Source organism: Haemaphysalis longicornis, unplaced genomic scaffold (assembly GCF_048455015.1).
Source record: "Haemaphysalis longicornis isolate Haplotype H1 unplaced genomic scaffold, Haemaphysalis longicornis Haplotype H1 scaffold_1, whole genome shotgun sequence".
In the NCBI taxonomy this organism is placed as follows: domain Eukaryota; kingdom Metazoa; phylum Arthropoda; class Arachnida; order Ixodida; family Ixodidae; genus Haemaphysalis; species Haemaphysalis longicornis.
The window spans coordinates 362682353-362693868 of NW_027526203.1; the positions used below are offsets into that span (position 1 = coordinate 362682353).

Here is an 11516-nt window from a genome sequence, read left to right on the forward strand (position 1 = left end):
AAAGGCCGACCTCGCAGACACACTGGATGGCTGCGCTTCTGTACCGCTCTTTTGTGTACGTCTGCTCGTCCATGCGCACTTATATATCTAACAAGCGGTGCGAGTAACCATACCTATTACAAGTTGGTAGTATTTCCATCGTGGAAACATTTAATTAGACCCTTAGTTTCTGCCCTTACAAAATTTTTACACCTAACTACTACTGTTAACTGGCACTAACGCGTGTTATGCGTTTCCGCTGGAGCACTTTCCTCTCCTACACCTTTCATTAGATTATTTATTCAAATAAGCCCAATTCCGTTCAGCTGTAACTCACCCGATAACTAGTCGTAACTACGATATATCATGGACTGAGGCGAGCTAAGCTCTGGTACTTAAAACATATAAATTGAGGTTTAACTTGTGTGTGTGACCATTTGTACGCTCGCAGTAAGTTGCCAAGGAAGACTTTACGTGGTTGCCAAGGAAAACTTTACTCACGAGCGACAAATCGACTCTCAAACGACGGATCGACGCAAGTTCAGTCACAAATTTTACGCATTTGTAAAAGACAAGCACATGCGGCGGAATTAAAATTCGTTACCTCCGCCACCTTAAAGGGGCCATGAAGACAAAGTACAAGTTGTGCTCATTAAAAAGGCTGTTTTCCCCGACAACAATGATACCAATTTTACCGCAAACGTCGAACAATTATTCGAAATATCAAAGAAAACAGATGATGAAGCAGTGGCGACTCCCCAGCCACTTTGCAGCAACTTTTCTATGACGTCACATAAACTTGTTTGTTCAACTGGAGCCGCCGACCTAAGCCAACGCCAGAAAACCTGGCTGGGAGATTGTAGGGGTCCTCCAGCTCTCTTCTATCGTATCACTTGCACGCTAACATGCGGTAAACACACTGATAACCATAGTTTTAGTGCTGGCCCACATTATATCACTCCTGCACATATCGCGTCATCGCAGCGTCAAATTTGAAAACATAAAAAAAATCACCACTTTTTGCGTTTTTCGCGTTAAAAAAATACGTCTTCCGTGGCTATGATGGAGCTGAGTATTTTAAAATAATAGTACTTCACAATAATATTATTGTTTTCTTGCAGCCACAGACACTACCGAGCTTGTTGGCGAGCCACGTAATGGACAAGTGGGACGTTCCTCTACCGGGTAGATGACGGCACGCTCGCTGAAGTGCGGCTCGTCTATCCTCGGGTATAGACGAGCCGCTGTTCCTCACCACCGCAGCCGGATGTCACTCCGGGCGGCGCAAGTTGTGCGTTGCTGGGAATATTTAGAACGTGGAATGAGCCGTTTCCGCGATTTTTTGGACTTGATGTGCTTTTAAACTACTGCAGCGACGACAAACAAACTACGCGAGAAAGGGCAGGCGATATCGCGCATTCATAGCAATCTCCTTTCAAAACGCGCGCGCCCGTTGACATCCGGGCCCGTCGCTTAGGCGGAGTGATAACGTGCATGAGCTGTTGCCGTTCTTAACTTGTTCCCGAGTATAGACACCAGCTCTAGCTTTCCCTATAGAATATATCAGTATGAAACTGTATGGTTCCAATTAGATGAAGATCGCAGGGAGTTAAAACCATGGTAGGATCCATTTTCTCGAGTCGTCTAGACGGCTAGAAGCCCTCTGAAAGTCACACTCGCCCAATGTTGCTTCCACACAAGGCCTCGTAAATTGTCTCAGTTGCAATGGTAACAATGTGCGCCATGGAGTAACCGATGCATACTCCTCATACACAACAATTATTGACGCTCATGAAGTGGTAACCCTATCGGCCTTGGGGCTTCCAGAGCCAGTGGAACGGCCAGTGGAACTTTACGGCCAGCAATCAGCCGTGCAAGAATTTAGTGTGGCGTTTCCGCGAGAAAGCCCGTCGATGGCATCATCAATTGCACCAAAAATGCAACGCAACGTTTGAAGACGTGTTAATATAAACATTTCCTGTTGAACGTACAGAACTTTTGGAATACAGCAGTGAGGCGCACTTGCAACAGTGCAATTGATAGTAGCGGTGCTTTAATAGGAATCCTGGTGTGATAGAAACAAAACTACCAATATGGCAATATTGACAGGCGAGTATCGATAGACTGTACATAGTTCGGTCTCGTGTACTCATGGGTAGGATGCTAGTGATAGTCGGCTATCGAGAAAATACCAGTATATTAATATTGATTGCGAACTGTCAAAATCTTTATCGATATGGGAGTATCAGCTATAAGGCTGTACATGGTAACGTCTATAGGAGGAGAGGAGGCAATGAAAAAAAGCCAACTGTACACAAAACAAGGTTGGCCTCACGGAGAACCACATTGGAAACTAGCATTTCTGTAAACCGTTGGATAGTTGCAGAAACTACGTAAATTTCAGTGTGTGAGCATATCGACAGTATAATATAAAATGGTAGATGACGGTTTCTCGGTTAGATTTAAAGTTGGTCGCCAAGAGATTGGGCCCGACTTGAATATTGAACTTTTCGCCCAATATCAGTAAATGACACTTCTCCGAGACGTGAATAGCAACCTGAATATAGGCTGACGCTTGAATATGCGATCGGAAATGAGGATTGGAGCCTTAAGAACATCCTATTACCAGTTTATTTCGGCCGATATTATTGCGGGAACGAATAACATCTACTTATCTGGGTTGATTCCCTTTGAATTATATTTAGCCGACATGAACAAACATTTTGCTTTATTTTTATCTTTTATATCGTGACCCATGCTGCGTGATGTTCTAAACCTTTACTCCGGTCCCCATACACTAAAATATAGATAGTTTTTCAACCTGCCGTGAAGATGCGGGGAAGAGTTTAGTTGCAAGAAGCAGAAAGAGCGGCAACTCGATTCGCGCGGGTGACCAGAACAATGAGAGACAGCGACAAGTCAACTGTACTTTGACTTTGTAAAATCATACAAATATTCCACTATCGTAAAGCCATCGATAGCTTCGAAAAAATAGTATGGCTGAAATGAATAATAGATATGGCGATTATTTTCCACCAATAAATTGCAGACACTGGGAGCCATTGTGGCTAGTAATTGTGCAAACATTTAAGTAAATAAAGCATAGGTCACCTAGTTTTCATAAATGTAGTCGTGACTTACACCCAAGCCAAACAACATTGCCGAAACATACCTATTTTCAATGCATACCTATTTTCAATGCATGGTCATGTTTTTACCGAGCTATCAGCGTAAGTTGAGGGATGCGTACCAATCTTTCGTTTTACAACACCTTTTAATGTAGCATGGGTATGAAACCGGATTTTTTCTCAATTATGTTTGATTTTTCAGTACATGTACTCGTCACACAGGGCAGCGACGTTACCCCTCTTGTGTTGCCTCTTGCTCCGTGATTTAGGGGTAGCATGAAGCATTTTGTTGCGCAGTTATTTCTAGATCAAAAACGGAATTTCTTATTGCCACGGCTTACATACTGATACGGCCTGCAAACACTTAAAGACATTCGGGGATCGGCTTGCCCACAACTTTTGAAAGAACCAATAATTGCGACCAAACTAAGAAAACTATAGCAACGACAAGCTTTGAGGTGTGATTTGACTCTAGAAAAGTGGTCTGCGCTGTGGTATTGTGCAATGCCAGCGTGACGTTTATGTACCGAGATCTCGCCGCGCAGAACACAGTCTTGCGTGAAATCGCACGTCGCGAATTGTTACTCTCCGTATGCACGAATTAACATTAAAAGTCATTTCCGTTCCGTGAGGCAAACCACCCCAACCTCTTCCCCACAAAGAATAAAAGAGGGTGCGACACTGGTTTCTACAATAAGGTACCTAAAGATACAATTAAGCTTGATTACATATTATTGCGCGGGATTAATGTTGGTATTTCTATGAAAAGTCTCCTGTAAGAAATTCTCATTATTGTTAGACAATTGGCCAGTTCAATGAATTGTTTAGGTCGTGTAAATACTAGAATTGGGCAACTTGTGTGAGCCGTGTACAGCTATAATTTAAATCAAATTACTGACTACCGTACCGAAGAGAATATGAGACAATTCCCGGAAAACACCTCCCCCCCCCCCCCCAAAAAAAAAAAGAAAACACGAGACGAAGACACGCGGGCTACATTGGTTGTGTCAGAAGCCCAGGTGTAACTTTAGCAAGATCCACAGGAGGAAAAGAAAACAACGAGAAAATTTATATGCGCAAGAGTGCATTCAAATCGCCCTGCAGCCATATGTCTAGTGAGGTGGCTATTAAACCAGAGCCTTGGAATTTTTTTTGTCAATTTGGATATAAGTACGACAAAAAGTACTTTAAAAAGTCACTTAATGCACTCGATACTCGGTGAAAAATCAATTCATTATTATACGTGCAGCGTTAGCTACGTAGCGAAAAATAGTCAGTTGTAACTATAAACTTTGTAATAGCGACCGTTGTTTGTTATTGGAATCGTTAGTTCACATCAGTCTCCTCTACTGTTGCTTGTTGAGAACGCGACAATAATTATACAGCAATTCTGGTGACGCTCCATCAGGGGTGCTGAAGCCTTTCTTCCGTTGAAAAGGGTTATAAGCTTTCTAGCGTACTCTCTTAAACATAGCGCGTCCAAAAAATAGTTAGGTGAGCCTGCAGCGATGATAATGTCTTGCTAATGAAGGAGTAATAAGCACAAGAACACGTAGACAACCACATAAAAAGCGCTGACTCTAAAGCCCTAACGCAACTGCACGTATGTCTGGTTCGAAACGGCGCACAAGCCCAGCCGGAAGCAACGTGCGTACAAGACATACATGATAAAAAAATGCTGCGCTCAACGACAAGTCATCGGTCTCGGCCTGTCCGCCACCGTCTCCCAAGGTATCCCACCCGATGCTTAGGGAGGATGAGTGGGGGTCCCGGCAAAACCCTCTACCTCGTAATCTAATTGGATGCAACTTAAGTCAGTTATATCTCTCTCCCTCTGCGCCTTGCCACGTCGCATGTACTAAATCCCGCTTGACTCCATCACAGCACTCCAGGAGTGTCTGATAGCTGCTGCATCTCTGACTTGTATACCGCCCGGGTTTCACTTGAATTAACCTTCATGTAGATCGCTGGCCTGCACACAGATCAATTTCTGCTGGTGGTACTCAAGAAGAGATAAGGCTCTTTATTTGAAAAGCAGAGTTTTTCTCGCGCTTACAATCGCCTACACGCTGTAGAGAAAACGAGACAGTCTAACATCAAGCTAAAGCCACAAAATAATTTTCAATCACTGCCATACAATTTTGCGAATCACCTTTGCCAGGCGTAAACGAAGTTTCAGCTCTCATATTCTGGCTCCCCACCATTGCCACTTACAAGTAATGTGTTGCATAACGTCTTTATTTGCCCTCTCTTGCGCCCACCCACATTCCAGCGATAAAAAATCTACAGAGAATTATATCACTAGTATGATCGCTTTGTTCAGGCAAGCACAATTTGGTGATCCACATGCATGCCCCTGCCTTATGTTATTCTCTTCTCAGCTGAAAAGGGTCTTGGTTATCACCCCAATGAGCGAATCTCATGCCATATCTCTGCAGTGAAAACGTTCACTGCCTATGTACCATTGCACGTTGTTTGACACTCTGTTCCAATTTCTGGCAGCTTCCAACCAGCATTAAATCCGCCAAGGAAACTTACTTGCAACGTGAGCCATATGCTGCAGCTAGCCTGAATTCCCTTTGCGCTTTCCTAACAAAATTTTGGAAATTTTGCACGTGCCTTCGGTTTTAGAAACAAGAGTGTTAATTTTAAGCAATTCCATTCACCTGTAAGTCGGTAACAAAACCATTTGTGATGAAAAACTACTTTTCTTTGTTAGTGCAGTGAAAGTGTGTAGTCCTAAATTCGTCAGAAAGTATACGAATTAGAACGGTGTTAATAATCCATCCCACTGGCGAAAAGGCTCTTGAAACGCGAGAGAAGGTACTGGGAGAAAACAAAGGACAAGGCATATGGGTGAGGACATTTGTCCGTTGCTTTCTGTGTCATTTCCTTCTCATTATTTACGGCTGGGATACGAGTATTCTCGTTAAAAAATAAATAACACTTAGCACTAGCGAACATTGTGGGCAAAGTGGCTTAAGTCAGGGAGTTAACATATATTTCCTTTTGTCAAGGCAATGTTTCATTTTATTTTTGGAATATGACGAAACTGAAGTGAATCCGTCCACGATGACGTTGCTTCTCGATAGTTTGATAAAGTAGCAATCCTGTAGAAGTGTACCGGAAGATTAGGCTGAGAATGTGAATTAGGAAGTACCACTGTAGTCTCTGTGCAGTTTACGAATCTTTGTGGAAGTGAAAAAACGCCTGATTATTCAAACAGCCCCGAAAGCGAGTGTGCGCAATGTTAGTCGGTGTAGAAAACAGTTTCTCGGAGACGTCTAAATATTAGACCATTTCCGGTATTTCAGAGCATGAAAAAATTGTTCTGTAGTGTAACTGTCGTTGGAGCAAATATAAGCTGTCCGGTAGTTACTCTGTCATCCGAGCAGTGCACGACTTCACAATACCCAGTGAGATCTTATCGTTCCATATGGAATTTTTATGGACAAAACGAGTGTGTCCAATAAGAACACTCGTTTTGTCTAACAGGTGCCACATACCCTCGCAACTCTTGCTTTATACTAGCGCCACACCGGGAGAGCGAGTTGTGCTGATGCTTCTAGTGTCCGGAAAGCAGCGAGGTTACTTACGTTGTCCGTCGTCGTCATCCCCTCGGAGTCGGCTGCTTACATCTCCCATGGCTTAGACGGAACGATCCCGGTTAGGGGTTTCAGGGAAAATCTCTGGGCGGGAAAGAAAAGCAGAGCGGCTGACTGCACAGGTCTCCTCCGCGGAGGACGAACGTGCGAGTGTCCGTCCGGCCCTTCGGTTGCGAGTAGCGCTGATTGGTCTTCGCGGACGAGCGTCAAGCGGCCTGCGGCTCTGGGCGCGTGCAACGGCGGTCTGACGCCAGGGTCGTCCACGCAGCATTGAGCGGACTCCGAATCGGCAGCTAACCGCTGGCTAGCGATGATGCATCGCTTGTCATAGAGGCAGTGCTGCCGAGACTGCGGAACCCGGCGAAGTCCTGTCTTAAGGCGAAAACCCTTTGTGTACGATTTGAATTGCCTATGCGCCGTGCGTTGCTTGCGTGCGCCAGGATCTTTATCGCAGGTTGAGCCGACAACAACGCACAGCGAGCGATGTAATCGCTCTAGCGTGGGTAATCATCAACGCGAAATTGAGAAACAGGAGACGTTTTTTGGATTCCTTATTACGTCGATTTGGCTTGCACATACCAATAGTCACGCAAACAGGACGAATGTTTTTTTACCCAGCTGAGCTCACAGAAGCACTCATAAACGTTTCCGTATCATATTTAACATAGCACAACCCGCGAGGACCTGTCGCTTTGGTTTGAAAGTAGTTCCTCACGGTTCTCTGTTGAATGGCACGCCGCTCACGGAAACTCGACGAATAAGACCATTCTTTTGAGATAAAGGCTACTTGTATCGTTTTATTACAGCCGCACCGGTTAATGAGGAGTATTGAGTTTTCGTGTCGTACCGATGCAAGAATCCCGACCGCTTTCTCGGCCACGTAATGGCGGAAGCGGTTGGCCTGTCGTATAGAATACCGTTTGTTCACATAGGATACCTGCTGCGAGTTGTTATTCAGTATGGAACAAACGAGCTTAGGGGGGGGGGATGTACCCTTGGATGGTGGACTTTTTGGAGACATTCGTATTTTATTGACAGGGACCATGCCCCGAACGTTCATTCAAAGGGGTTCATGATAAACATGTCGGCGTAATTGGCGGGGGGGGGGGGGGAGGAACTACGAATGATGTCAGTTGGAGAAAGTTCTGATCGTCAACCACCCTTGGCGTGGACGATACATCTGGCCAGTCATTTCAAGGACCGCAAACTAATATGTCAGCACATTTAAACTAATTTTATGCATACCTTTTTCATCAACCCTTGAACGCACAAACAGCTGGTGTCGAATTAGAGGTGCAGTGGTCGTAACATTCCGGATTTTTTTTAACGCACACCTTATAAAAGCTCACAGGGGATCAACCCAAGGGAATAAGACTGACAGAGACACCTGTTGGCCGACGGCTCTGTCATTGTACGATTCTCTGAGGATGATATTCGATACTAAAAGTCTTAAAGATGTCGCGTGCCACTTTAGGGATCATCTTCAAATTGTATTTACAATGGGAAATTTATGATGGCGAAAACACTAAATATCAAACGAGAATAGAAGTCCGGACGACTGTAAATGCGGGAATCTTGGACTTAAGGCCGGAAAGTGCGGATAGCTGGAGCCCTGCTGGGAGTCAACAGTAGCATTTGCAGGAGCCTCTTCTTCGCTATTGTGCCGAAGACGGTCGAGACCCACCCAATACCAAAACCAGACAAGGAACAATGCGTTGAGAATCTCTGCCTAATTTCGCTAACGTCCTGCATAAGAGAGCTACTCGAACACATCATCCTCGCCCGCCTACAATACCTAGAAGATGCCAGGCATTTACGTCCATGTACGGCTTCCGACCAAATTTCAGTGCCAATGGCATTCTTCCGCTTAAGGAGGACATCATGATGCACGCCAATGATTATACGCCTAAAGCGATCCTCGCTCTCGATGTAAAAGAGGTGTTCGAAAGGATAAACGGATCATATAACATCTCAATAACCTGCACTGCGGAGCTTTAATACAAAACCACGTAGAGATTTTCTCACAAAGCGACAAGCAGCCCTAAAAGTAGGCGACCAGCAATCACCCTCATTTCTGTTTGAGGCCGATGCGCGCCATAGGTGCGCAGTTCTTTCCCTCGGCTATCCAAGATCGTCCTCATCGGCCTTCCAAAACAATTGTCATCCCTGACCTTCACCATGGACTGTGACCCAACAATATAACGTTGCGGATGAGCACAGGGTCGGAAGGGGTAGTACAAGATCACCTTCAACGGACTGCTGTTGTCATACATGCCTGCGCAACCAAATGCGATCAATGCATCTCGTTAGAGAAGTATGAACTTTTCCTTATCCGGAAATGTGGAAGAAGAAAGCAGGGCTGAGGCCTCCAATTACACTGGACAGTACAACGATTACGCTTTCACCACACTAAATAGTGGGGATGACCTGCCAAGAACACTGCTTCAACTCTATACTTCTTTTCTCGCCATCTGACTCTCACAACAGGCGCACCACCCCGAAGGGAGGAGGGAGACGGATACAGTGCGGCTTGTCCAAGCCTTCATCTTCCTTCGCATCAACTACACCATCCCTCAGGCGGTCCTTTCCCGAAGCGATGTAAACCAACTCGAAAGACTTATTAGGGAGGCATGTAGTAGCAACGTTATTAGAATTGTAGTAGCATGGTCTCCCCATCAGCACGGCCATGGACCAACTGTCCTCAAACTCGGAGTAGATTACGTGGGAGAGGAGCTCATTGAGGGCGGCCTGATAAACCAGTTCCATCATCCAGCGACCACAAGAACAGGATGCCAACTTTTTAGGATGCAATACCCCAGGAGAACAAGGCATCTGCGCCACGGACACACCCCCAACTATCAGATAAAATATCCTTGTGGATACCATTTGCCGCAACATGTACCCGCAGCTTCATTCAAGGAAGACGTGCGGCAGGAGCGTAGGCACTATAGGCGGAATCCCTAGGTCCAACCCTACTACCGTGCGCACGGGCGCTCTTGACTATAGCCCGCATAAATGCGACGACAGACGTCGTCGCCACATGCACCGAACACATCTCCAGTATTGCCATCCAAAAAGAAGACCCTTACCCTCCAACCAGACGACGTAGCCATCGCTCTTCCCGTCGCTCTTACCATCGCCCATACCTTGGCAGATACAATCATTACTGACCGTGACTCTCAGGAAACATGTCCAAGCTACACTAGTGGACGAATATTATTGACAGCCTCTAAAGAACATTCTCTCCATTCTCCCATGACCCCCCACCCCAAAGTTCCCCACCCGTCTGGTTTTGGCCCCGGCCGAATGGTTCCTTCGCGGGAATGTCATGGGCCACAGAGTGCCCTAAATATTAGCCGACCAGGCATCGTGGGTCGTTTAACTGCTGATGGCTCACCCCCTAGATTACCTAATGGAACGTCACACATGACTACAACCTGGGTGAAAACACTATCCTCCTGCTCACCAGGCACTCACCAAAAACTAGGAGCGTAAACTGAAGATCCTGTAAACAAAAAATTTCTCAGAACCTTTTCACCTAATTTTACGGCAAGAATGTTATCCGCGATCCTCAATTGGAAGGCATCGCCAACCCCATCGTCTGTACCTCGGGACACACACCTGGGGCGCACGACAACCACATGGTTCACACCACCTCCCGAGAGAGGCTTGACACACCTCCAGTGGTTTCCAGTGCCCCATTGCAACACTTACCACGACCAGACTGTCAACTTAAAACAGCAAGTTACGCAAGACAAAGAAAAATAATTTAGCACTCAGCTTCCATCTTTATTAAATCCTCCCCAGAAAAGTTCTGGAGAGCTATTAGCCCAGCAGCAGCTCTTCTGATTACTTTTTAATCGAGGGAAAGCTTGTGATTGACCAAACCATGGCTTGTTCGGCTTTTAACAGTAATTTCAAAGCAGTGTTTACGAAGGACAATGCCCGAATCCCGCATTTTAGTCTGGATCTCCCCCCTGTCCTTGATAGTTCTATTTCTGAGCATGGTGTGTTTAATTTGTTACTGCAACTTGATGTTAAAAAATCCACGGGATCTGATGGTATTTCCAATGCCTTCTTGAAGCAATATGCTGAGTGGTGCGCTAAATATTTATGCATCATGTATTCCAGATCTCTGAATGAAGGTGTTCTACCGGAAGACTGGAAAACCGCTAAAATTAAACCCTTGCATAAAATGGTGAAAAAGCATGCATTTCTAACTACCGCCCTATTTCCCTGACATCAACCACGTGCAAATTACTCGAACATATTATTCATAAACACCTGATTAAATTTCTCGACGAACATAATGTCTTGACGAATGCACAACATAGTTTTCGGCGCGGGTATTCCACTACGACTCAATTAGTTGAAACTGTTCATGATTTTTCACAGACAATAAATGAAGGTAAACAGATCGATGTTATATTTATGGATTTCCGTAAAGCATTTGACAAAGTCTCGCATACTAAATTACTGCTCAAATTAGGCTGTATAATCTGGAACGAAAAATTACTAACATGGATCAAAGCCTACTTGTCGAACCGTAACCAATTTGTGGTTCTGAATGAAGTTTGTTCAGGCAAAGTAACAGTTGATTCCGGTGTCCCTCATGGATCGGTTCTAGGACCGCTCTTATTTTTGCTGTTTATAAATGACATCGTCACTGACCTGTCAGTTCCAGTTAAGCTATACGCTGATGATTGTGTATTATATGAGAAAATTAGTTCCGTTGAAGATCAGGCCAGGCTAAACGAAAACTTTGCGAAAGTAATTTCTTGGTGCGATAAGTGGCAAATGTCAA

The 11516-nt window shown here is 45.0% G+C and overlaps 1 protein-coding gene across 1 annotated transcript in view; it reads right to left on the minus strand.

Moving 5' to 3' along the window:
• Window positions 1-7023, minus strand: part of Tg (Transglutaminase) — a gene marked incomplete in the record, with an annotated part of 73910 nt that extends 66887 nt beyond the window's left edge. Inside the window, 1 exon segment of the mRNA XM_077686211.1 lies at window positions 6704-7023. Coding sequence (XP_077542337.1) covers window positions 6704-6752 — 49 coding nt within the window.
• Window positions 7024-11516: the final 4493 nt, after the last annotated feature.